Here is a 27,493-nt window from a genome sequence, read left to right on the forward strand (position 1 = left end):
GGCTGAGTCAGGGCTGCGGAGGGGACAGAAGTCACCCCTCTCGGGCTGCAGCTTCTGACCCGGGAGTGGTCTCTTCTTAGATCTGTGTGGGGGCTGCCGTGTGGTGCAGCAGCTCCGATGCCACCCGGGCCCCCCAAAGCCGAGAGTGGAGTGCCTGGGTTCAAGTCCTCACTCTGCTTAGGATTCCAGCTTCCTGCTAATATGCACCCTGGGTGACGGCTCAAGTAGTCGGTGCCTTTCAAAAAAATAAAATAAATAAACCTCAATAAAACAGAAGAAGGGGCCGAAGTTGTTAACTTTGGACATGTCTTCTTTTTAAAAAATCCTGTCATTGGCCGGTGTTGTGGGGCAGCTGCTTAGGCCACCCCTTGCAGGGATGGCGTCCCATATTGGAGCCAGGATTGAGTCCTGGCTGCTTCGCTTCCGATACAGCTTCCTGCTAATGCACCTGGGAGCCAGCAGGACGTGACTAAGTGCTTGGGCCCCTGCCACTCATGTGGAAAACCAGGCTTCGGCCTGGCCCAAACGTGGCTGTTGCAGAAATTTAGAGAGTGAACCAGTAGATGGAAGATTCTCCCCCCCCACCCCACCCTGAGAATGGCCACAAAGCAAGTCAGGATCCCCCAGTGTCCCCTCCCCATCCCCCTGTGCTGGGCTGCTCTGCGTCTACTCCAGCTTTCTAATAGAGAGAAGCCATTAAGTTGTCCCCATTGTAATTTAGATCATAGAAGAGACTTCTGCACATTCTTTCAGGTTAAAATAACGGGGATAAAGAAAGTAGGCAAAATTATTCCACTGTAGCTACGTGCTTAATTATATGGAATACTGCATAAATTGTCAAGTGCAAAGAATTATTCTGATAAATTAAAATACTAATTAAATAGGCTATTGCAGAATTTTGAGAACATTATATGGTTCCGCTTCTTCAGGTAATTTGCATATCCTTCATCTAGTGAATTTAATTTTAAAGGACTTCTTTCTTATGTTTGGAAACCCTTTTTGTCTCCTATGAAGATAAAAATGGGCTTTCTGTGTTGTTCTCTGCCTTTATTAAAGTAGTTCCTCCCACTGTCTCCACATCCTGGCCTGCTGGCCAGCTCTCACGCACATCAACCCGAGAAGTCCAGGAAATGGCTTAAAAAAAAGAAAAAGAAATTGAAAAAGAGCTGGCAACTGGAATTTGATTGAACATTTGGCTGGAAGAAGTCTTCTTTCTCCCCACAACCTGGCAGTGTCATCAGGGGGTTCGCTGAGAGGCGCGAGAGCCTGCTGGGCGTCCTGGGTTGTTTCCCCCAGACCCAAACTGAGAGGCGAGGTTCCCATTGGGTGAGCTGCTGAGCCCGAGAACTTGGTGCAGGTGCCACGGGCATCTGTGAGAATGCTCAGCTGACATCACAGCGCCGTGAAGCCCAAGGGAGGTCTACGAAGAAATCCTCCTCGTGGCTGCCCCAGGAAGTCCATCAGGAAGCATCTCACAACAGTCACTGTGGGGGAAGCATGTTGCGGAGAATTCCAGCATGCTCTGTGGACAACGAACAGATGCTGAGGACGACTGTGCTTTGTGTTGCTTTCTTAGGCTCATGAGTATTTGAGCTCAAAAAGGAAGAAACATGTGTTTTGGCACAGCAGGTTAGGCTGCCGCTTGCCATGCCCCTGCATCCCATATCTGAGTGCCTGTTTGAGTCCCAGCTGAAAGATTCTCTCCCTCCTTCCCTCCCTCTCTCCCTCTCCTTCTCTCTCTCCCTCCCTCTCCCTCCCTCTCTCCCTCTCTCCCTCCCTCTCCCTCCCTCTCTCCCTCTCTCCCTCCCTCTCCCTCCCTCTCTCCCTCTCTCCCTCTCCCCCTCTCTCCCTCTCCTCTCTCTCCCTCTTCCTCTCTCCCTCTCCTTCTCTCTCTCCCTCTCCCTCTCTCCCTCTCTCCCTCTCCTCTCTCTCCCTCTTCCTCTCTCCCTCTCCTTCTCTCTCTCCCTCTCTCCCTCTCCTCTCTCTCCCTCTTCCTCTCTCCCTCTTCTTCTCTTTCTCTCTCCCTCTCTCCCTCTCCTTCTCTCCCTCCCTCTCCCTCTCCCCCTCTCTCTCTTTCCTTCTCTGCCTCTCTCCCTCTCCTTCTCTTTCTCTCTCCCTCTCTCCCTCTCCTTCTCTCCCTCCCTCTCCCTCTCCCCCTCTCTCTCTTTCCTTCTCTGCCTCTCTCCCTCTCCCTCTCTCCTTCTCTCCCTCCCTCTCCCTCTCTCCCTCTCCTTCTCTCTCTCTCCCTCTCCTTCTCTCCCTCCCTCTCCCTCTCTCCCTCTCTCTCTTTCCTTCTCTGCCTCTCTCCCTCTCCTTCTCTCCCTCCCTCTCCCTCTCTCCCTCTCTCCTTCTTTCCCTCCCTCTCTCTCTCTCCCTCTCTCCCTCTGTCCCTCTCCTTCTCTCTCTCCCTCTCCCTCTCCCCCTCTCTGCTCCCCTCTCCACTGCTGTGTCTTTCAAACAGATGCCAATAAAAATAAATAAACACAAAGCAAATAAGAAACAAACAGAAGAGCTATGTTGCTTCGGATAAATTGTGTGACATTTTACGTAGGCTAGAAAAAATGGGAAATCTCACAGCCTCTCTCTTTTTCCGTCATCGCCACCAATGAGAGATTTCAAAATGCACAAAATAAAATAGAAAGGGAGAGCAGGCACTGTTGAAAGGCAATTGAAGCCAGAGACTGACAAGGTCACAAGAGAGCACAAGCCCACGTTATCAGGGAGCTGGATTGGAAGTGGAGCAGCCAGGACTTGAATCAGTGCCCATTTGGAATGTCGGCATTGTAGGTGGCAGCTTGACCCATTATGCCACAATGCCAGCCCCACAGAGTTTGTCCTTTATCTTGTTATTCCACACTGCCAAGGGGACTTGCAGTGTTGAAAGCACTCTGTGCCCTCCAATGGGAAAATGGGGGACCAGGATTCTGTCCCCTTTGAGAGTCCCCACTTTCTTGACATCTCTGCAGGGCACTGCTGGGCTTTCCAGGGGACAAGGGAGTTCCAGGAAGTGCACCAGGGGGTTGGCATGATTCTGCAGTGAATTATTAAACAGAGGTGGTGGGCACCACCTTGGGAAGGTGGAGGTGACTGCAGGAGCCAGGCAGGCTTTCTGTGACATGTTCTGCCAGACCTTCCATCTCCCTGGTATCACAGCCATGATTAGCCTTTGCCTAGCCAGGACGTCTGACTGCCCCTGATGTCCTGGTGAAAAATAGGAAGAAATGTGGACAGAGGGATGTCCTGTAGGTTAGATTCCTCACTCGAATAGCCACAGGTAAAGAACAAACTCTGTGGGGCCGGCATTGTGACATAACGGGTCAAGCTGCCGCCTGCAACGCCGACATTCCAAATGGGCACTGGTTCAAGTCCTGGCTGCTCCACTTCCAATCCAGCTCTCTGATAATGCACCTGGGAAAGCAGCAGAGGATGGCCCAGGTCCCTGGACCCCTGCACTCAGGTGGGAGACCAGGATGAAGCTCCTGGCTCCTGCCTTCAACCTGGCCCAGTCTCAGCCATTGCGGCCATTTGGGGAGTCAACCGGTAGATGGAAGATCTCTCTCTATATATATCTCTATCTGTTCCTGTCTCTGTTACTCTCACTTTCAAGTAATAACTAAAATAAATCTTTAAAAATGGCTAAATCAACTATATTATTAAATTATTAAAAAATTTTGTGGGTTAATCTAACTTGGAAAGATAGCTTAGTCATCCCTGCCTCTGTTCCTGGGTCTATTTTGTCTGTGTCTGTCTGTGTGTGTGTGTGGGGGGGGGGGGTTACTTAAATAGAAATTTAAGAATCTTCCTCGTGGGTGAGGTAGCTCTCACCCTGCAGTCTGGGTGAAGAACAGCCGGGACCCTAGCATGAACTGAACACTGCAGTGTGGATCGTAACCGGCACAGATGTCATCTTGAGGTTGAAGAGGAGTCTAGGTGAAGACGTGGTGCCATTCCACAGGGCAAAGGCCTCGCCGTGCTACCCCAGCCGCTCAGACTGTTCAGCACAGCTGCAAAGCAGGTGGCTGGTCTGTCACACCTGCAGAACAGGGGATGCACACCTAGGTTTTTCCCACAGAAAGTGGAGTCCAGATCCTGATCCTTTGCTGCCACTCTGGGGGCTGCACCAGGAGTGGGACACTCAAGTGTGGTCAAGCGTCTTTCAGAAGGTCCATGGGCTTAGGAAAGAGCACACGTCCAGGACACGCCCCCCACTCCTGCCGCCTTCCATCCCCCACCTGCTCTTCCACTCCCAACCCTGTCGCAGACAGACATGGTGTCTTCTCAGCCCTCTCCCCCCGAAGCTCAGCTCAGAGACAGCACGGATCTGGCTGGCCTGGTGCCTAGTACATGGGAGGCCTGAATGGGTGGAGGAATGAATGAACACAGGAGAGGAAGGGGTGGAGAGCATGATACTGAAGTCTGACTAATCCTAGCAGGTAGCTCCTGGTAAGACAAGGGAGCAAACTTTTTAACACATGCGGTTTACTATACCCTGGTTCTGGACTTTCTGGATGGGGCCAGGAGGAGTGTTTTCACAAAGGCCCCAAGTTTGGGGGAGCTAAACAAACTCCCTGTTCTGGGGTCAGAGCAAGGAGCAGAAAGTCTGTCCTGAAGACGAGGAGAAACCAGGGGATATCGGGTGCCCTTCCTGTTGGGTAGAAGAACAGAGAGAACCAGGTCCTGCTGCTCTGAGGGCAAGCTGGTGAGAGGCACAGTGATGCCATGGGAACAGGAAGATTTAATCATCTGAATAGCCTAGAACTAAGTCACCTCTACCTGGTGTTTCCATAATCCTCCTCCTGGTGGCTCCATCCCACTTCTACCTGGTGTTTCCATAATCCTCCTCCTGGTGGCTCCATCCCACCTCTACCTGGTGTTTCCATAATCCTTCTCCTGGTGGCTCCATCCCACCTCTACCTGATGTTTCCATAATCCTCCTCCTGATGGATCCATCCCACTTCTACCTGGTGTTTCCATAATCCTCCTCCTGATGGATCCATCCCACTTCTACCCGGTGTTTCCATAATCCTCCTCCTGATGGCTCCATCCCACCTCTACCTGGTGTTTCCATAATCCTCCTCCTGGTGGCTCCATCCCACCTCTACCTGGTGTTTCCATAATCCTCCTCCTGATGGATCCATCCCACTTCTACCTGGTGTTTCCATAATCCTCCTCCTGGTGGCTCCATCCCACTTCTACCTGGTGTTTCCATAATCCTCCTCCTGGTGGCTCCATCCCACTTCTACCTGGTGTTTCCATAATCCTCCTCCTGGTGGCTCCATCCCACTTCTACCTGGTGTTTCCATAATCCTCCTCCTGGTGGCTCCATCCCACTTCTACCTGATGTTTCCATAATCCTCCTCCTGAAGGATCCATCCCACTTCTACCTGATGTTTCCATAATCCTCCTCCTGGTGGCTCCATCCCACCTCTACCTGGTGTTTCCATAATCCTCCTCCTGGTGGCTCCATCCCACCTCTACCTGGTGTTTCCATAATCCTCCTCCTGATGGATCCATCCCACCTCTACCTGGTGTTTCCATAATCCTCCTCCTGGTGGCTCCATCCCACTTCTACCCGGTGTTTCCATAATCCTCCTCCTGGTGGCTCCATCCCACTTCTACCCGGTGTTTCCATAATCCTCCTCCTGGTGGCTCCATCCCACTTCTACCCGGTGTTTCCATAATCCTCCTCCTGGTGGCTCCATCCCACCTCTACCTGATGTTTCCATAATCCTCCTCCTGATGGCTCCATCCCACCTCTACCTGATGTTTCCATAATCCTCCTCCTGATGGCTCCATCCCACCTCTACCTGATGTTTCCATAATGCCTCCTCCTGATGGCTCCATCCCACCTCTACCTGGTGGCTCCATCCTCTTCCTGTTGCCTCCATCCCACCTCCTCCTGGTGGATCCATCACACTCTACCTGGTGGCTTTATCAGACCTCCACAGGACTCTACTGTCAGTCCAGGACTTCCTGGGAAGTGTGTCTTTTGATCTCTACTCAGCCCCTACCCCACCTACCCACTTCTTTTTGTATTTTGGCGTATGATTCCCTAGAGTGCTTCATTCTGGTCTCAGGAACAAACCTTTAAAATGGATTCTTGCCATTTTCCCCCCACCCTTGCTCATCCAGACAAGATTCCCAGAACTCGCTGGGTCCCCAGGGCAGAAGCACCTAGCAGAGAAACATCCCTAATCAGAATCTGTGGCTATGAGCATCACTCATCATAGTTCCTGGCCTTGGTGACAGACGGGCCCAGATCACAGCGGCTCAGATCCAGGACTTAGAGACAGATCCGCCTCTGACTGAGCAGTGACATCACTTTGTTCCCCATTTCTTGAATGGAGGTCTAGAATGTACAGTCTAGGTGGGTTTAAGCAGGAAATAAGCTAACGTACAAACAGTGACTGCATCGGTGACTGGCAGGTAGCAGATATTAACAGCAGGCAACCTTACATTTAAATATTCATTATTTAGATTTGGACTTAAACTTGTGTCTTGGGTTCTTGGATTATTTCAGGGACAAAGCAGTTCGTTACTCTATTAAAGGCCTTTATACTCTGAAAACAATACACTAATTTACATGGCTCAGGTCGCTTGCCTCGCTTGCTGATGGCTTTGAATGGGCCAGACGGAACGGAGAAAAGGTCAAGGCAATTTTTTTTCTTTTTTCTTTTTCTTTTTTTTTTTTTTTGACAGGCAGAGTGGACAGTAAGAGAGAGAGACAGGTCAGCACGCTGCGGCCAGCGCACCGCGCTGATCCGAAGGCAGGAGCCAGGTGCTTCTCCTGGTCTCCCATGGGGTGCAGGGCCCAGCACTTGGGCCATCCTCCACTGCACTCCCTGGCCACAGCAGAGAGCTGGCCTGGAAGAGGGGCAACCGGGACAGAATCTGGCGCCCTGACCGGGACTAGAACCTGGTGTGCCGGCGCCGCAAGGTGGAGGATTAGCCTAGTGAGCCGCGGCGCTGGCTCAAGGCAGTTTTGAGAAGCTTGTCAAGCAGTACCCAGAGGCACGCTGGCCGGGGCCACTGGAAGAACCCTCACAACTCCAGAGCCCATGAAACGAAGATGCGTGTGCCGGGGGCCCGTGCAGTCGGCGTGGGAGGCAGATAGCATTGCGAGCACACAGGGGCCATGCGTGTGCTGTGGCTCTGGGCACCAATCAAAGGGCAACGACACAGCCAGTCAAACCCTCACCAGCACTTAGCGGTTGCTCAGAATTGTTCTGTAGGTTGAGCAAGCTCGCTCTTATGCACACAGAATCACGCCGACACACACATCTCCGGGGGTGATTCTAACAGCAGGTGGATTAAAGACTCCCTGAAGCACAGTCGCACGCAGAGGCCACTCCTGGGTGTCCCACGATGACAGCATCCATCACACCATTGGTGTTGGTGACACGACACTCTGACAAAGAGCTTCTTACAGTCTTCCAGAGACTAAAGGCAATTGTTCAGAGGCTGGTTAATGTAGTGCTATCTCGGGCTTGTTAGAAGGCATCGTCTGCATGTATCAATAAAGTTTTATTGGAACACGGCCCCATCCATCCGCTCTGTACACCGCACGGCAGGACAGAGTTGCTGCACCAGAGACCGTTGCCTGCCAAGCCTAAAATACTTTCTGGCCCTGTAGGACATTTTGCTCACCCCTGGACTGGATTATTCTCCATCATTAATGGTCAGGCTGCAGACATATGCTTTTGCTGGTTAGTGATGACTGAAGTGTTTTTTAAACTCCTTTGTTGATGCACTTCCTGTTTCTCCGTCTGTTTAAAGGAGTTCACTAGGTGTTATCCCACCCCCAAATAGTTTGTCATGAACTAACATATTTCCTTTGTTCCTCGCAGAACATTAAAATTGATTATTTTGTACTCCGTGTCTTTAAAAGATACTCTCCCGGGGCTGACATTGTGGCACAGTGGGTTGAGCTGCCACTTACTGCTCCCACATCCCATGTCGGGGTGCTGGTTTGAGTCCAGGCCACCTCACTTCTGACCCAGCTCCCTGCGAATGTGCCTGGAAAGCCAGAAGGTGGCCCAATTACTTGGGCCCCTGCCAGCTACAGTTCTGGGCTCCTGGCTTCAGCGTGGCCCAGTACCAGCTGTTTAGGTGCAGTTCACTCCTTTAGGGAGTGAACCAGCAGATGGAAGGTAGCCCTCTCGCTCTCGCTCACTCTCTCTACCTTTTAAATAATAAATAAATAAATCCTTACACAGTTGAAAGTATTCTCTTGCTGTTCGAAGTTTACATGTGCAGCTCACCGTCCACCCTCCTCCTACATCCGTACCCTATCCTAAAGTAATTTAAAGTACTTTTGATCTAACCCAGATTATTTTACGTCTGCTTCATTCTTTCAGTACAGTGAATGATTACCTGTATGTAAAAAAAAAAAACATTCATTTGTTCAAAGAAAAAAAAAACTCCCTATAAGACAATGAAAATGCCCTAAAGATGGGAGAGCAGCCTATAACAAGATCTCATTTGTATCCCGTAAAAGATATAATTTCATTACTCGGGATTAATGCAGGGGTATTACAATAAGAGGTGAAAGTAATTGCTATTTTCTTGCTATCTTGTTCTGTATTAATCACAATTGCAAAGCACTCTTTATTCATAGGGTTTGCAATAAAATTCTGTTTTTCCTGGTTTTCATTTCCAAAGTGACAGGGGCTTTATCCAAAAGAATATTTCTGCAGAATCGTAAGCCAAGGTCAATTGCCTTGTGACACACTCCCTCTCTGTGAAGTGGGGGCAGGTGGGCTCGCCGTTGTGGGCATTGGAGTGGCTGAGTTTTCATTTACATCTGCTAATTGTTTCCAAAGCTCATTTCTCCGGGTCTGATACTGAGTGTAATTCATTCTCTGAAAGTCTTCCTCGTTCTAAGCCAGGAGCACACTAGAATGGATTAGGCTTTTATTGGTGCTAAATTATTATAGAATGTTTCTTGGAGAGACTTGAATAAAGGAAGAAATAGCTGTCAGCTTTAATAACATAAATACACACATTCAGCTGCGCCTTCAAGGGAGCTGTTTTAAATAATGCTACTCGATAAAACATATTTCCCGATGATTATATAATTAACAACCAATATATCCTTTTAACATAAGACTTTGCCATTTGAAAGCTGTTCTGTACACAATGTCTCATCAAGTCTTCACAGCCATTCTGTGAATTTCCCAGTCTGACATCATTTCACAGATGAGGGCAAAGGTACACGGTAGTGCCTACCGGACATGGACCAGGCTTCTCATGGGAAGCAGGGTCTCAAGTCAGGGCCTCCAACTCAGGCTTCCTAACTCCACACTGGTCCATCAGAGCACCTGTTCTAGTAGACAGTCCAGCCTGGGATGTAATTGAAGTTTTCAGTGGAGGAAAACGCTAAATGCTCAGCTGTGACTTCAGGCCCATTCCTTCCCCCAGCTAAACCCTGTGCTTCTTAATTTTTTTTCTAACAGTGGACAACAAAGACAAACTGGAAAAAGCTTCTGGATTGAAAATTCTTCAAACCGGAACCGGGTCGGTGAGTACATGAGGGGCTGGTGGTGGTGCTGGTCTTGTTTCTGGTGCAGGCTCGGCACCGGTGTCCGGTGTGTGGGTTGGTTGCACCAATGTTGTGTTGCACACGGAAGACCACTGGGTAGCTCCTCCCACTGGTAGGGAATGCTGGTCGGTGTTGGCGACTGGCAGATTCGACTCTGTGTTTGGCTGCCTTTGAAATCCTAATTCGGTGTCTCCCCAAGAAAAACAGTCATGCATAAGAAAAACAGAGAAACTGTCAGAAAACATGTATTTTCTGCTTCAGATACTTCATAATTGCTGAATTTGTGAAAATGAACAAGTGTAGAGAAATTACTCTTTCCTCTTGGGATCTAGTAAAACAAATTTTTATCTTCTTATAAATATATATATCTTAAATATATATATATATATCTTATTATATATATTTGGAATTGGTCATGTAAAGGAATGAATACTTTCATAATGTAACTTAAAATCTATCTGATACCGGTTATGTCCAAACATTGCTATCTTGGTATCAAAAAGAGGTCCTTGACCAAACACTCCATCGGGCAATTACAGCCGATGGTCCTCCCTTCCCCCGCACCTTGCCAATACTGGCTTCCCCAGCCGCGTGGCAATTTAATGAACTGTACACAGAGCCGCGACACGATCCCTCGCAGGAGTGGTATGATGCCACTCCTAAGTCAGCGTGGACCGAAACCAATCTGTACTATTGCGTTTGAAATTTTAGATTTCACAGCACTCACCATTAAAGATAATTAACTATTAAGGAGTGCTTATTTGTGAGTGTTCTTGCTACACAGCAGAGATGTCCTCTGCAGAGCCACTTGAAGATTAGTTGCTTCTTTGGGGAAATCTCTAATTCACTGGCTCTGAGTCTTGGGCTCTTGAAATAAGAACTTCCTTAATTGGTTGCTCTTCCCAAACACAGGCTCCTGTGCTTACCAAATAGTATATTCTTAAGAACTGCTTGAATTGCAACTGTGCCTTGGAAATGTTCGTGTTTAGTTAAACGATGGGCAAATGCAGGAGAGAAACACAACAAAGGGCTGATGGGAACTTTTGAGAAATTGCTTGAAGAGTCCTGATGGGTACTACGGTTCTTGGTGTTTTTCCCATTGCCTTTTTGGCACAGGCTGGATTAATGAAGCATTTGACAGCTCTGACATCCCGGTCTTTTCCCTGGTAGCTCGCTGTAGCTTTAGCAGCCAGTGAAGGAAGAGAAAGAAAGCAAGTGTCTTGGGGTTCCCAAGAACCATCTGTATCCTGGGGCAGGTGCAGTGACCGATGGCAGAGGGGGCCAGAATGGCTTAGAGAATTAAAGTCAGTGGTAGGGGTGCGTTGATTCGGCTGCCTGTCTCTTGATATTGAGAAGATCTGACATACCCGGGCCTCCCTCCCCGCTTTCCAAGCTCATCACGTGGCATAATCTGGCGTCTTATTCATTCCTATAGAAAGAATCATGGTGTCCAGTAAGTGCAAACCTTAATTGATACTGGCTATCATTGGTGTAACCCAACCAGAGGAAGCCCAGTGCTATGAGCCCTTTCCTTCACCATAAATTATTTAGGCTACATTGGAAACCAGCTATGATGGGTTGGGAAGTGTCTTTGTGGTGAAGCACGTTGTACCCCGAGAAGCTGGAGAGGTAGGCATGGCATTGGTGAACGATGAGACTCTGGGGCTCGTTTGGGAGGTGACTAGCCTGATACCTGGTGTCTGGTGCCATCTTCCTGTTTGGGACATAGACTCCCATTAATTCCAGGAGAGAGAGGCAGGATGCCGGGATAGGGCTGAACTGACTGGCCGGCTCTGGTCAAGCATGGCTTTCACACGTACCTCCTGCACTTTGCCTCCTAAGCTTTGGCAACCGAATGCTATCATCAGTACAAATCCAAGCCTGAAGGTCAGACCCTCCACTGTGGCCTGCTTAGGATGAAGCTGCTTCTGCCCCACACAGAGGAAGCAGCCACAGAAAGTTGCAACATCAGCGTTGTGACTCCATGGCAACAACAGGGCCAAACTCTGATTTCTGGCACCTTCTTAGCACCGGGCACTGTTTCCTTCTATCAGGAAATTTTAAGCTTATCCTTTTCCGTACTCGATGTGCTCCTTAAATCCAATGGCCTTCTTCAATTCTGCAAAATTTTCATCCATTATTTTTTTGAATATCGGCTCACTTTCAATCTTTGTTGCCTCTATTGCAAGTCGGATAATCACAGTATCCCTCTCATTGGATTTTGTAAAGGTTTATTGAACTATAAAACACTTGAACATGGTAAGAACTCAAGAGCTTCACTCATGTTACTATTGCTGTTTGGATTCTTATATGATATTCTGATAGACACATGTTGGACCTTCTTTATCCATCCTCTTTGCCTCATAGTTTTACCTCCTGCTCATTGCATCTGTGGTTTCTCCCTCATGGAGGTTTATTCTCTTGTGTAGTTTATGAGGGTTGTTTAGTTCGCTTTTTAAATTGTTGATTTGTCATTAGCAAGATTGATGATTCTGGAGGTGTGGGTTCCCATGTGAGAATTTCTGTCTAGGAAGATTTGCACTGTCTCTCGATGGCTCAGGGTGTCCACTTGCATGTTAATTTGCTACCTGGATGTTCCCATCTCATTTGGGCGGTGAAACTGAGAGGCCCCACCCTGGCTATGGCCCAGGTAGGGGTTTCGGCCTCCCTTCCACTTCTCCAGCAGGTGAGTGCTTTGTTTCTGGTCTCCATTCTTGGGTGAAGCAGCTCTTCAAGATTCCAAGCTTAGTGTGGTTCCAGCTTTCCCACCGCTGGCAACTCCAAGGCCACACATGCTGTCCTTGTATGGGTATAACAACCCCAAACCCCAAACCGTGGTCCTACAGCTTGGGTCCAAGGTGCTGCTTTTCCAAGATCAGCTCTAACATCAGCTTCCAGTCAGGATTTAGTTTTTATTCCTCTTCATTTTTGGAACCTGGAGATTTTTCCTTTCTTCTTTTGTGTTGTCTTACGCTGATGTTGTATTTTATGCAGTATTTCTGCATACAGGGCCACTGAGGGATAAGGTTCATCCTTTCCTATCACCTGCATTCATTTCTGTGCTCATAGGAGCTTCTTCAAGCCCAATGGCCTTTACATGAAGTCCACTGATGGACACCTCTTAAAATTTTCCATCACCCAAGATTGCACTGCCTCTAACTTGTGCTGTGGCAGCTCCTTCCTCTCTGTTCGACTAATTCCCTCCTCTCCACAGGCTTTCTTTGCCATCTTTGAGACCTATGTCCCTTGAAGTCTCCTTTTCTCTTGATCTGTGTTCCTGCCCTCACCATACCTGCTGGCCTATTGTCTGCACCAACCTCCTGTTCAAAACCAACCCTTCTTCCTCGCACACTCATCCCCTCAGAACTCCAAGATCACTACCTCCCTGCACCAAGTATGTGTTGTCAGGAACTCGCATCCTTCCTTGCTAATGCTTCCTTTCCTCTGCCTCCTCCGCCAGGTTTCTGGATGGCAGGGAGTATTTTATTGACTTTGATATCACTTCCCTGTTTTGCTGATTGATGTCACTCGAAATTCATCACAAGAGGCCTTGAAGGAACACTCAACACTGACAGACAATTATTCCCAAGGATGTTCACTCTCCAAAACAGCTATTTTACAATTCTCCCCTTTCCAAGTGCCAGCAACCGGTCTACACATACGTGTGCACGTGTGCACACACAAAGTCACACTCATAGTCCTATTTCAGTGAGCAAAAGATCCTGGCATACTCCCTCCGATCTACTCTGCAATAAGGAGGAACCTTGCTGTCTCTTATTTAATAGTAGATAGAATACCTGTTTCTTCCTTGCTCTGGGTCCACTTCCTCTCATTAATGAAAGAAAGATCCGCTTCTGCTGTGACTTTCTCTCTGTTACATCACTATGATTCCTGCACGGACCTGTTACTATCAGCATACAAATACACTCTGGTGTTTCCCATCTCACGGAAGCTGCAAAAAATCTTTGACACCAACAGAAATTTCTTCTCACCCTCCCACCATTTCTGTTTCCTTTCATAGCAAAACTTATTTTATCCCCATTTATCCATTACCTCACCACCTGTCTCTCTTCACACCCTGCAGTCAGGAATTTGTCTCCGCTGTTCAACTGCAGTATCTATTGTCAACCTTATAGGTAACTTCCTGGTTGCAAAATCTAATGGTCACTCTCCTGAACTTGGACCACGTGTCCTCTCCACACCATATGCTGATCACCTACCTTCTTGAAACACCAACTTCTCTAAGGAGGCCTCTTCAGAGTTCCCATCTGTCAACCCTCCCTCAGCTTGATTTCTACGTATCTGAAAGCCACAGGCACTGGTTCTCTCCTCGTGTCTCATCCAGGCCCTGGCTTCTTGCATTATCTGTGATATGACGATCCCAAACTTAGGTCTGTAGTTCTGTGCAGCCCTAGTCTGTCCAGCCAACTGGATTTCTTTACTTGGGGATGGGTAGAGAGATCTCAAACCTAACACGGGCCAAGTAGGACTCTCTGTTGTCCTGCCAGAACCTGTCTCTGCTCCCCTAAATCTGCTCATCTCAAAATAGAAACTGCATCACAATAAGCTGGTGAAGCTGTTGTATTAAATTGACGTGATTCATAGAAGCCTGAATTGCCACTTAGATTATTTGCAAAGTTGACTTAACTCTTGAAGGAATGACCTTCTGCCCACTTGGTATGCACAACCTTCTCATCTGTGTGCAGGAGGCTGGTCCAAACTCGTGGACTCATGGCTAATGAGCTTTCTGAGGGTAGCTGTACAGGGAGCAGTGGCTCCAGACCAGGGAGCTGAGGACAACAGCAAAGCAAAACCAATACCACAGCACTGGCTCCTCCATTTTTATGCCAAGTCAGATCTGATCCCACACCTGGTCCCTAAGTGATGAGAAGACTGACCTTGCCACTCCCATGGGCAGAAATTCAGCCATCTCTTGTGGCAGAAAATGATCCACTCCGTGACCACGTATGTCATGTATATGAAGTGTTCACTTCACAAGATAATGTTTCTCTTACCTTTGAAGTTGATTGACATCATGCCCTTGGGTTCTCAATCCCCGGATCTCTACCCATTCCATCTGATTTGTGCCTAACCAGTATCCAATCGGGAAGTGGCCCTTGACAGAGAAAAAGCAAGTTGATGTATTTGGAGCAGATTTGGGGCAACAAAAATGAGGAGAAAGTGTGCGAGTTGAGAAATTTTTAAACAAAATTAAAATTATATTTTAATTGCTATCTCAGTATTCAGTATGATTTTGATTATCTGGGATTTTTAAAAATATTTATTTATCTGAAAGGCAGAGTTACAGAAAGAGAGAGAGAGAATGAATCTTCCATCCACTGGTTCAGTCCCCAAATGGCCACAGTGACTAGAGCTGGGCCAATCTGAAGCCAGGAACCAGGAGCTTCTTCTGGGTCTCCCACATGGGTGCAGGGGCCCAAGGACTTTGGCCATCTTCAATTGCTTTCCCAGGTGCATTAGTACAGAGCTGGATCGGAAGTGGAGCAGCCGGGATTCAAACCAGCACCCATACAGGATGCTGGCACTGTAGGCAGCAGCTTTACCTGTTATGCCACAGCGCCTGCCCTGATCTTGAATTTTTTTAAGTACATTTCAAATTCTTTTCATTCCTGATTCCAAAATGGGAAGTAGAGTTCGATTCTTAGAAATCTAAAAACATTTACAGAATCTCTCTCCAGTACCTGTGATTCGCATGTGCGATGACAGATAGTGGAATTAAAACATGTTAAGCCGAGCAGAAATATCTCAAAACAAAATTTAAAGGGAATGAAGAGATTACAGTGCAAGCGCACATGTCTCTAATGGATTAGTAGTACTTTGATGTGTTTCGAAATCTAATTTCTAATATCTTGAAAAGTTGTACATTTTATTCAAATGAATAAAGGCACGTTTCTTTTAAGGGAAAAATAATCACCACAAAGTAAAGCTCAAAGTTTTGTAAGGAAAATGATCTAAGTGATTTTCAGGAGGCAGATCCATGAACACAGCTCCCAGAGTCGTGTCTGGAGTAAGGAGTTACTTTCTGCTTTCTGAGCGGTAGTGAAGTGTGTGAAGTTACAAGGCTGGCCTGCCCAATGCTTTAGTAAGAAATAGTGGCTGACCCTTGAGTGACCCAAGTCACTGACCCAAGGCCCAAGTGGCTGACCCAGAGGCATGTGGCTCAAAAACTTTAATAAGGGCTTAAGAAGCAGTGCGTTTCTGCAGTAGACATTGTGGCAAAATGGGTGAAGTCGCCATGTGGGAAATCCACATCCCACATCAGAGTGCTGATGCAAGTCCTTGCTACTGCACTTCTGAGCCGGTTCCCTGTTCATGCTTCCTGGGAGGCCGCAGATGATGGCTCAAGTACCTGGTCCCCTGCCACCCATGTAGGAGACCAGGATGGAGCTCGGACTTCACCCTGGCCCTGGGCATTTTGAGGGAGTGAACCAGCATATGGAAGATGTGTTTCTCTTTCTCTCTGTGTCACTTTACCTTTCAAATAAATACAAATATATAAACTTTTTTTTAAAAGGAAGCAGTGCATTCAGACTAAATGGAAGTCCTGATTCGGCCGCCTTGGGTGGCAATGAGTTCTCCATCAGGAAGAAGGGAATCTATCTATGAGTGCCCAGTGAGGTCAGAAGAAGTGATTTTCAGATACTTCTACAAAGAACCCTAGGGGTGCGCAGAGTTTTGCTTGAGCGAAGATGGTTGAGTATAAATCCCAACATCACAGCCATGCTCACCCTCTGCTTTAACTAGCTCTGGGCTTGTGTTGTCTCTGTTACTTATTGGGCTCCTGGGTAAAATTAGGTTCACAGAAAGGATTCCGTAGCTAAGAGATGTTGATCCCAAAAGCCCCTTAAAAGTCTATGAACCTATGATGGTGCTTCCACCCCCATGAATTAATGTCCATTTGCTGTGTGCTGTGCGTGTTGTCTGGAGGCAGGGGTGTGTAGGAATATTTGACTGTCATTACTGTGCAAAACAAGAAGGCATAAAGGAGGAGCTACATGGTCAATGAAGGAGAAAACAGCTTAATGTTCCTCCCCCAATCACACCCGGTCATTGCCCACCTATCTGTTGAGATACTGCTGCTATAAATGGCTATTAACGATCTAAATCCGGTTGCTTAGGGATTGCTAAGAGAAACTGGGATATTACATGCAGGAACAGGGCAAAGAGGTGGCAGGAAAATGCTGGCAGGGATGGCCCAGCCTGGTGGTGCACCTGTGTGGCTGGGAAGGTTGTGAAGGTGATGTTTCATGCCTGACTCTGCAGATGCCAGCTTTCGTAGGTCAGGTTTGACCCAGGAGATGAAGAGGGACCTGTGCCCACAAACGCTGGAGTGGCATACACTTTGTCCAAAAGAGTAACCGTGGCGGAGTTGCTGTCTTGGGTTGTCCGGTTGAGGGTGAGCTGGAATATTTCCCATGTGGTCATTTGTGTATTATGGGAGCAGCAAGGGCCTGCCTCTCTCATGCTGGCTCAGCACTTACAGGTTGGTCACGGAGGCTTTTGGATAGAAGCCATCAGGAAAATGCCATCAGGGTTGTGCCGCAGTAGGTCAGTTGAGATCTGGAGAGGACTCTCCAGCCAAAGATTCCCATGAGACAGGAAGCTTGCAGTCAGGCGCAGGGTGGAATGTCAGAGCCACACCTGAATGTGAAATTAGTCAGTATCATCCTGGAATCAAATCCATGGACTCATCTTTAAGACTAGTATTGGGGGTTGTATAAGCATAACACTTTTTTTTAAATAAAGGTGAAATTCAATACAGCTTGGGTACACGTACTCCATCAGGGGCCAGGTAAATGAGTTTAACTCTTTTAGAAAGCAGTCTGTTAGAAGATACCTATAGCTTAAAAAAAATTCGTACTCTTCGGCTCAATAATCATACTCCCAGAAATCTGTTATAAAGACCATCCACCAGACAAGAAAACAAAAACCTTCACAAAAATAAGCAAAACTGATTTAAAATATAAAGCCACAAGAGGATAACTAATTATGTTTTAGTAATAAAATAAGTAGGGTTCTTTGCTTTCATTAAAATCATGAGAAACCCAGGGGCTGGCGCTGTGGCTCAGCGGGTTAAAGCCCTGGCCTGAAGCACTGGCATCCCATATGGGTACCGGTTCGAGTCCCAGCTGCTCCTCTTCCGATCCAGCCTTCTGTTATGGCCTGGGAAAGCAGTAGAAGGTGGCTCAAGTCCTTGGGCCCTGCACCCACGTGGGAGACCCAGAAGAAGCTCCTGGCTCCTGGCTTCGGATTGGCGCAGCTCCAGCCATTGCAGCCAACTGGAGAGTGAACCAGCAGATGGAAGACCACTCTCTCTGTCTCTACCTCTCTCTGTAACTCTGTCTTTCAAATAAATAAGTGATCAATTTCAGTTCACAATTGATCATACTGATAGGTCTAAGAGTCAAAGGGATCACATAAACAAGACTAGTGTCTACAAATACTAACTGATAGAATAAAAAAGGGAGAGAATGATCCAACTTGGGAAGCGGGTTACACAGCAGACTCATAGAATGGCAGATGTCCTAAACAGCACTCTGGCCTCAGAATCAGCCCTTAAGGCATTCGGATCTGGCTGAAGAGCCCATGAGAGTATATTAGGCATGGAAAGCCAAGACACTCTGGCAAAAAAAAAAAAAAAAAAAAAAAAAAAAAAAAAAAAAAAAAAACACCTAAATGAAAGATCTCTGCGAGTGAAATCCCAGTAGAAAGAATGGGCCATCAAAGAAGGAGGTACCTTTCTCTGAATGGAGGAGAGAACTTACACTTTGACTATGGCCTTGTCTAAATAAAATCGAAGTCAGCAAACTCAAGAGGCTTCCATAGCCTTGGAAACTCATGACTAGAGCCTAGGGAGATTACTGATGCCATAAACAAGAGTGTCAAATTGTTAAGTCAACAACAGGAGTCACTGTGCACTTACTCCTCATGTAGGATCTCTGTCCTTAATGTGTTGTTCAATGTGAATTAATGCTATAACTAGTACTGAAACAGTATTTTACACTTTATGTTCTATGTGGGTGTCTCAGTCTTCAGACAGCGCACATATTTGGAAATCCAAGAGCAGGAGCACACAGTGTGGGTGGCAGAGGACAGTGTAGTGAGTGACCATGAGCCTGCGGGTCCCAACAGGGGTTGGGGGCTGGGCACCGGAGCTCGGAGGAGCTGGTCTCAGAAGCCGATGCTTGTTTGGCCCAAGACAGGCAAAGAGTAGAGCAAACATGATTCGAGAGCACTGGCAGGAAAAGGTTGCAACATCTGAACCAGTACAGTGAATTTAAAAGACAAGAATGTCTAAGTGGACAGGGACCTTGGCATTGAGACGGTGCGTTGAGTTTGAGATGATGCTGGCTGGTTTGATTGCAAGTGCACATTGCACTCTGGAGAAATGAGGCGTGGGATTCTTCAGATGGGAACTCTTAGACCCTGCGTCCTCACGTCACGCTGTCGCTTGTTCCCGCTAAGTCTAAAGAAGCAGTTTGCCGCAGTGGAGGGAGGGAAGCTGGACTTTAGGAGCCATAGGCCCCCACCCCGAGAGCCCAGCCACAGCCCCGGGGCTCTCACTCCTCGCGTGTGCCACCCAAGAGGGGCAGACAGATTCAGACACTGCTTCACACCCCCCCCCCCGAAGCCCACTCAGTGATGTCCTTGGAGCCCCATCACAGCTCCAAGGAGCAATGGCCGAACCTCAGCTGGCGACATAGGGGGTGGCTCGGCGGCAAAGGAGCCCAGGCTGCCCTCCAGTGCCAGCTGCAGCCACATCCTGAGTGGTTCCTGCTGTGAATTCTGGGGCAGGACTGCAGAGGTCTGGGTCCCCATCAGTCACTGCCACTGTGCGTGTGTTCGCCTTATTTTGTTCTGATCTGCATTTCTTGGCAGAGAAAATGGAGTGTTTTTTTTTTCTCCTAAATGGGAAAGGACATAAAGCCTGTTTAAATATTCTTAATTTGTGTCTGAAAAGGAAAATCTGCATGAAATGGTATTAAAATATTTGCAGCAGCCCATCCACAACTGTTCTGCGGTCATCCCATCTCAGGATGTCCCATGCAGGGTGCACAACTGTGGGGCTGATGTGAGGTCAGAGGTCACGGAGCAACCTTGGGGGGCTCAGCTCCTGCCACGGCTCCCCTGCATCCATCCCTACCTGCTGCTCTTCAGACACTTTGCTGAGTCCTTAAATGTCAAGAAAATCGCATCAAAATATGTTCACTATAATTAACTGCACTTGACGCATCAACAAATACGGGTTCGTTGTGAAACAACATCTTTTTCTTCTGAAATACTACAGAGAGCGTGAGGCTTCCAGTGTCACATGGGTTCATGAATGTCTTCTCAATACTTTCCTGTGATTTAAAGGCGGGAGAGGGGCCGTGTGATATGGCAGTTGCCATAGCGACAAATTCAATTTTTATTCAATATCAGAGTCAACAGTCACGTAAAATGAAATAAGTCGTGTCTACCGGTGGCAAAGGAAGCTCCTGCCTCCTACCCTCCTCCTTACCTCTTCTCTTACCCTTCCCTAATGTTTTCAACTGCGTTTTCATAGAACTATGCATAATACAGACTTCAGTTGCAGGGACATGGCTTATTATCTGAGACTGGGACTTGGAGGATGTCTTATGCCGGATTCCCCATAAGAAATAGAGGGGCCAACTTTTGCCTGTGTCGTCACAGAGCACAAGACTGTTCCTGTAGGTTCTCTGTACAGCCTGCTTAGTGTGGCATCAGAAGTTAATTTCCACTTAAAAGCTGAGCTCTGGAGATACTCCTAAGAGCCCACAGGATATAATATTCCAAGAGCCCACCTTCAACTCTTCAGCCTGTAAGACTTGCAATTGCTTACGGAGGGTGACGAAAACTAAAGGAATACCACACCCACCCTAACCTCCCACGCAAAACAACCGTGGCACGCCAGCAGCTAACATTTTCTCGATGCTTTCTCCCTGCCAACATCCTATCTGCTGTGTCCCTAGAAAGTAGCACATTTCACAGATGAAGAAGCTAAGGCACAGAGAAGTAATACGACAGATACAGTGGCTAGGGGTCACTCCAATCTGTTTAACTCCAGATCCCTAAATCGTACCTCAGTGGCCTAGAGTCACGGACATCCTGAGTTCTGCCTTCCGCAAGGAGCCTTCTGACTTGGGTGCTTGGAAGTGGACCCACTCGTGGGAGGGGGCCTCCTGCATGGCACATGAGCACCAACAGACAGATAAGCATCTGCCCGGAGACCTCCACAGCTGGCTGCTGGGTCTAGCCCTCCTCCGTGGGCTATGGGGTATAGCTAGGAATGCCGTCCTCCCCCCCCCCCCCCGAATGGAGAGGCTTCAAACTGATTGGAAATCCTGTGTAGTCATCGTTTGACAATGCATACATATGTCAACTCATCGCACCATGCCTGTTAAATATATATGTGTCTTATTTGTCAATTCTACCCCAGCTGAGTTGGAGGAAAAGGACTACCCCTGTGTGTATGACTGAGGGCGATTGCTGTCCCACACCTCTTACTATGGTGGGGAATCCCTCCTCCTGTCATTCTGCTGTAATATTTATCAGAGTCTATTCTAGTTATATGATTTCACGTCTGTCTCCCTTTTAACCCCTGAGCTCAAGAGTGGAATCCATGTGTGTCTTCATCATCTTGGTGTCTCCAGCATTTAACACAACGCCTGACATATGGCAGGAACTCAATAAACACTGGTTGAAATGAACTGAGTTGTGAACTCTGAGCTGCAGGATAGATACTGCCTTACTGGGACACTTCCTCTCTCTCTGCTATCTGTTTCATGGGTTATCCAGACTGCCTTCCCCAATACTTTGAACTTCAGTGAGAAATATATTACCCTTTAAAAGGTTCCTCCCTGCTATTGTGCCTACTTTATCTGTTGTCAGTGAAATAACCAGCGACCCCTCTTCAATAACATCAGCCCTGCATGTGGCTGACACACTCTTTCCTTAACGGTTAATATCCTCTCTGCTGCTCCAGAACGCTTGTCTCTAATTACCCATTTGACTACACCCCCTACGCCTAACGCCATGGGTATCGAAAAAATGTCTATTTTCACCCATACGAAATAAATGGCAACCTGTAGCACAAAACATACTCAAATGCCAAGTTCAAAATAATCTCATGTCAAGAGAGACATACAGTAAGAGCTGTGGGTGTTGGATGCAGCAGATACTAAGATAGCTTGGATTATATCATTTATCAGTTATGTGTTGATTTCTCTTCTATAGTAAGAAAAGGATCCACCATATAGAAATGTCCTTGAAATTAGGCCTAATTCAGCGGTGTATCTCTAACACCTAAAAACTATAGGAATTTAACTAAAAGTCAGCAAATATACAAGAATCCACATCTAACATGGTATAGACACAGTAAGTGTGGTGCAGAGGTTAGAGTGACAGAGCCCGTGGTAGGACCCAGTTCCAGATTCAGCCCTGTGGGTGGTGAGAAAGCCCACAGCGCAGCAGAACCCTCCCTCTGCTCTTCCCTGTACCAGACACTCTGGGCACAGTGCGGCCACCCGTGTCGGACTCCTGGACTCCCCCAGTCCCTGTCCTCCTTCCAGGAGAACCTACTCTCAGTAGGGCCCTACAGTCCTCTTGATGTCTGTCCATTCCAGAAGACAGGAACTCACCTCACTAACAAACACTGGCATCCCAGGGGACCCCAGGTGGGCTCTCATTTGACCTGATCATGAATGGCCCTGGGTCTTTCCCACTGACAGGTGCCTCTGAGCCCAGGAGAAGCTGCTGGGCTCCTGCCGTCCATCAGTGTAGCTCCCTAATCAAGGCCACTCTTGAGCTGAGTATTAACATCTTGGGGCTGCTATCACAAAGTACTGCAAACTAAGTGGCTTCAAGCAACAGAAATTTATTCTCACAGTTCTAGAAGCCAGAAATCTAAAATCAAAGAACCACACCCTCCCTGGAGGCTCTAGGAGAAGAGCCTCACTCGGTTCTTCCAACTTGCGGTGTCATCGGCAGTCCTTGGCACCCCCTGGCTTGTCAGTGCCTCACTCCCACCTCTGCTTGTGCTGTCACAGTGTGTGTCCGTGTCTCTTCCTATAAGGACACAGCCATGTTGGATTGAGGGCTTGTCCTACCCCCTGTATGACTTCATCTTAACTTGATTACATCTGCTTTCCAAATGAGGTCGTATTCACAGTTACTGAGGGTTAGGGATCAAACGTATCTTTGGGGGAGCTACAGTTCAACCCCAGCCCCCTGAAATCACCCTCCCAACTTGAAGCCAAAGACAGCTGAACGCTTCTTCTCTAGACAGCATCATGCCTTGCGACAGGTGATCACCTGTTGCCTCTCCAGACACTTGGATTCTGCCAGATAGTAATCATATTTGAGTCAATGGGTAGAAAGCCAGGTTGGATCTCATCTTGCCAACCCATTGGCCCCACCGCATGAATGTCTGCCCTCCACAGACCCAGCCCTGTCCATCTGCCCGTTGGCTTTGACCACATAACAGAGACCATCACTAATGTCTTGGTCAGGAGCATCCCTGATTCCACTTGTCCTGTGGTGAGGAAAACACTGAACTATTTCACACACAGGCCACTCCGAGAGCTCCATATTTAATAACCTTGATGCGTCTTGAAATCCGATGAGCTACTTCTCACTTTGTTGTTTCTGTCTCATGAAAATACTCAATCACTGGCATCTCCTTAGCTATTCCCTAAGGCACGTTGATGCCCACTGTACCTCCTGAGTGTGAAATCTCTGTAAAAGGTGAAGCACAGTTAGAAAATGTTTACCTAGCAAAGTTCATGAGACTCAAGAGAAAAGCCAAGTTTCCAAGTTCTGAGTAAGCTACCCCTACGAGGGACCTGGCGGGGGTGATAGAAGGTCATGGAAAATGTGTCTTTAAGGAGAAAGCCTTGTGGTCCAGGCCAGCAGACAAACTATTGGATTTCAGTGCCATGCATGGGCCAGGCCCCTCCTTCCTTCCTTCTGCCCGGGACCTGTTCTCCACCTGAAGGGACCAGGAGGTCAGAGAGCTCTCGGCCTGGTCAGCTTCAGGATGCAGTTGGGGTAGATCTCAGCGTGGACCACAGCACCTGCTGTGCTTTCACTGTGGACAAGTGGCTGGAACTTGGGGTTGCACTGAGGGGCAGGGTGGGCTGTGCTTCTGTGTTCCAGGGCACACCTCCCTCCTGCAGAACACGGGTGGAAGCACACACGTGCCGGTGCGATCCATCATTCTAGCATCTACTCTGTAACTCCTGTTTGTATCCCATTTGAAAATCGATGATTAGGCAATCCTCCAAGCATGCAAATACAAAGAGATTCCCTGAGAGAATGGCCCCAGCCTACTTAGTGAAGATGAGGAAAAGTGATTTTTCTTTTCTTTTTTTATTTAAGATTTTATCTGAGAGGTAGAATTACAGACAGTGAGAGGGAGAGACAGAGAGAAGGGTCTTCCTTCCGTTGGTTCACTCCCCAAATGGCCACAATGGCCAGAGCTGCACCGATCCGAAGCCAGGAGCCAGGTGCCTCTTCCCAGTCTCCCATGGGGTGCAGGGCCCAAGCACTTGGGCCATCCTCCACTGCCCTCCCGGGCCACAGCAGAGAGCTGGATTGGAAGTAGAGCAACTGGGACTAGAACCGGCGCCCATATGGGATGCCAACGCCACAGGTGGAGGACTAACCTACGGCGCCATGGCGCCAGCCCCAGAAAAGCGACTTTTCCCTCTGCTCTTCTTAGTTCTTAGTCGGGACAGACCCTTTTAGCAAGAGAAAGACGAACAAGAGAAAGCAAAAGTTTGTTAACATGGGCACCTCTTGTATTCCTAGGCAATACCAACAGAGATGAGTCAACCCTAAAGAGGTAGCTTAGACCAGAGACGTAAAAACCATCATCTGTGAAACAAAGGCAAGAAGGCATTGGAGGGGGCGGGGAGGGCTAGGAACTGGGTGGGGGAGGGGTGTCAGTGAGCGCCAGGTGGTGTCTGCTCGGTTGATAAGAGTCAGCCTCCTGTGCCTGGTAGCAGGGGGAGACGCCCTGACAAAGGGAGCTTTCTTTTATAAATATGAACCTATTCGCTTACGCAAAGCACACTGCTCTGGCTTCAGAGGGTCTCCTGTGTCTGCAGTTTCTCCAAGTCATCCTCCCTCCAAAGAGGCAGGTGCTGGAGTGGCAGATCCTGGCGTCCTGCAGCCATGTTCTGGGGCGGCATAATCTTATCTCCTGCCTCCCAAAGGGTGCGGGCACAAGGCGCTGCGGGCCTACAGCTCTTAAACTGGTACACACACAAACGTCACCTTCCCCTCTGTTTCTGTGAGGCAAAGGCTAATGAGGCTTCTGTAGGTGCAAACCCATTTTACTGAACTGCAGCTCTGTTTTCGGTTCTGTTTCGTTCTAAGAATGTGAACGTAAAGGAAAAAGAATTCTTAAGAACTAGCTTTGTCCTGTTGGCAAGCACTCGGACTTAGGGCCACACTATGAGCAACTCTTACGCAGCCAGTGCGCACCCCTGCAGGCGTGGGAAAGGACCGATGTGGGACAGTTGACGCACACCTAAGGGGCCGTCCCTGTGCCGACTGTACTGGCTGGCCCACGGCCTGGGGGCTTTAAGAACAGAAACGTTCCTCTGGGTTCTGGGGCTGGAGGTTGAAGACGGACGAAGCTGTGGTAGCCTGCTTTCTCCTGGGGCCCCTGTGCTTGCCTGATGGATAGCCGTCCTCTCCAGTGTCCCCTCACAGTCACCCCGCTGTGTGCCTCTGTAACCTAATCTCTTTCTGAGGACACCAGCGAGATTGAGCCAGGCCAGCCTGGATGACTTTGTTTGGTTTAATAACCTCTGCAAAGATACTGCCTCTATAGGCTGGGGTCCTGGGGGTTAGGGCTTCACTTGGGCTTTTTTGGGTGGACACAACCATAGAACACTGGCCCATAGTCCAGTACAGCCTGGGATGAGTGTCTCATGGAACTCAGAATTCTTTAGTTCCTAACCAGAGTTCCTCTTAGTCATTAACAAAAGATAGCATTTGGGCAAGCTAGCTTCTAAGAAATATATCTAAGCTATTTCTTTTTTTTTCTTTTTCTTTTTCTTTTCTTTTTTTTTTTTTTTTTTTTTTTTTTTTTTTTTTTTTGACAGGCAGAGTGGACAGTGAGAGAGAGACAGAGAGAAAGGGCTTCCTTTGCCGTTGGTTCACCCTCCAATGGCCGCCGCGGCTGGCGCGCTGCGGCCGGCGCACCGCACTGATCCGATGGCAGGAGCCAGGTGCTTCCCCTGGTCTCCCATGGGGTGCAGGGCCCAAGCACTTGGGCCATCCTCCACTGCACTCCCGGGCCACAGCAGAGAGCTGTAGGCTATTTTCTTAAACCTTATCAAATAATAAATTAAAAAGTAAGAAGTCTACAAAGGCACTCAGAATTAATTGATTTTTAAGACTTATTGAGTATTTTAGAAGCCGAAGAGGACTATTTTATCCAAATCCCATTACATCTACAGTTCAGCCTGGGCCACCCAGACATGGCCAAAACAGTACAGATCACCAGAGTGCAAATGAACTAACGTATCACTCCCGAGGAAATTCAGGGCGGACAAAGCTGGCCACTCCGAGGAGCGGGGGGAGGATGTAGCTGAGCCTGCCTGGTCCGGGAGAGATTTTTCAGGGAAGGTGTGCAGGATCCTCCTTCCTCCTCCGGGATGTGAGGGCTTTAATGAGGACATTTTCAGAGGAGCCAATGCTGGCACCTGAGAACGTTCTGGACTCGGAAACCATGTCAGTTGTGTTGGAATTTCACTTCTGTGGCCAAGGCTTAGCCTCTCTGCCACTTATTTACCGGTAGGGGGATCTTCATTTGGGTGTTGCAGCAGGTAGAGTGAAGAATTTGTTTCAGAAATGTCGGTGATGTTTTAGGGTGCCGCCTTTGGCAGCAATAGAAGAGGGGCTGATTGTTAAACTCCTAATTTACAGATCTCCTCTAAGTGTATGCAAGCAAATTCTGGTCCTCAAAACCCTCCTAATATACAATGTTCAATTTTTAATTTCCAGTCCATCTTAGATTATGGGGATGAAAAACAATATTTAATCCCTCGTTAACACATGAATAAGCGGGAGCTGTCATTTTCAACCAGACAATAACGGGATTATCTCAAGAACTGTCAGTTTATGTGAAAACATTATGTTGCCCAAATTTTCATAAAAATTAGCAGTGGATAATATTCAAGATCAGAGCAATGGAAAGAGAAAAATCTGCATTCACGGTAATAAATATTCATATTTGTCTGCTTGGGAGATGAAAATCTAATCAAGAGGCTATTGATGCACTGGCTTTCTTTTTTTTTTTTTTTTTAACCAAGACGTTTCATCTAAATTGGGTTTGATATGGAAATTAGTCTCACTCACAGTCCTCCAGGCCACGCGCTCACTGGCATCACAGGGGCTAGGGTAGCCACTGTATCAAATGTTACTTCTGGCATATGCTGCTATAGACAGCGGCACCAGTGTGTAGGTTAACGACGTCTCCCTCGGTTCCGTGTCCTTGGAGTTTAGTGCCACGGAGCGTTCTGGACCCCCCCCCTCCCTTTATTAAGGAAAAAAAATAAATAAATAAAACAGCATACTTGCATGCTAGGTAACTCCCAGCTACTGCAGGGTTAAAATCGTCTGTGTTTTTCCCTTTTATTGACAATTACCATAAATCAGAAGACACTCTGCATGAAGCTTAATGAAATATGTATGATCGTAAAAAGAAAAGGTGGTGACTGCAGGATGTGGCGTCTCTCTGTGTGTGCGCGTGTGCGCGTGTGCACGTGTGTGCGTGTGTTCCTGCTAGTCTTCCTTCCACGTCAGCAGGCGTTGGAAAACATGGGATTAAACAGCTGTTTTATGAAGCACTTCGGTGGATTGCCTGGCCCTGTTCAGGAGTCCCCGGCCGCCGTCACCATTTAACGGCAGGCTCCA

General features: G+C 47.9%; 1 protein-coding gene across 3 annotated transcripts in view; it reads left to right on the forward strand.

The window, feature by feature from the left end:
* Positions 1-27,493, forward strand: part of PTPRN2 (protein tyrosine phosphatase receptor type N2) — a 1,109,078-nt gene that overhangs the window by 724,079 nt on the left and 357,506 nt on the right. For all 3 annotated transcript variants that reach the window (XM_089336860.1, XM_051857048.3, XM_089336861.1), the window contains one exon: positions 9,456-9,520. In XM_089336860.1, the coding sequence (XP_089192986.1) occupies positions 9,456-9,520 (65 nt within the window). The remainder of the gene's footprint in view (positions 1-9,455; positions 9,521-27,493) is intronic.

Source organism: Oryctolagus cuniculus, chromosome 7 (genome assembly GCF_051225735.1).
Source record: "Oryctolagus cuniculus isolate XC-2025 breed Fujian yellow rabbit chromosome 7, ASM5122573v1, whole genome shotgun sequence".
In the NCBI taxonomy this organism is placed as follows: Eukaryota; Metazoa; Chordata; class Mammalia; order Lagomorpha; family Leporidae; genus Oryctolagus; species Oryctolagus cuniculus.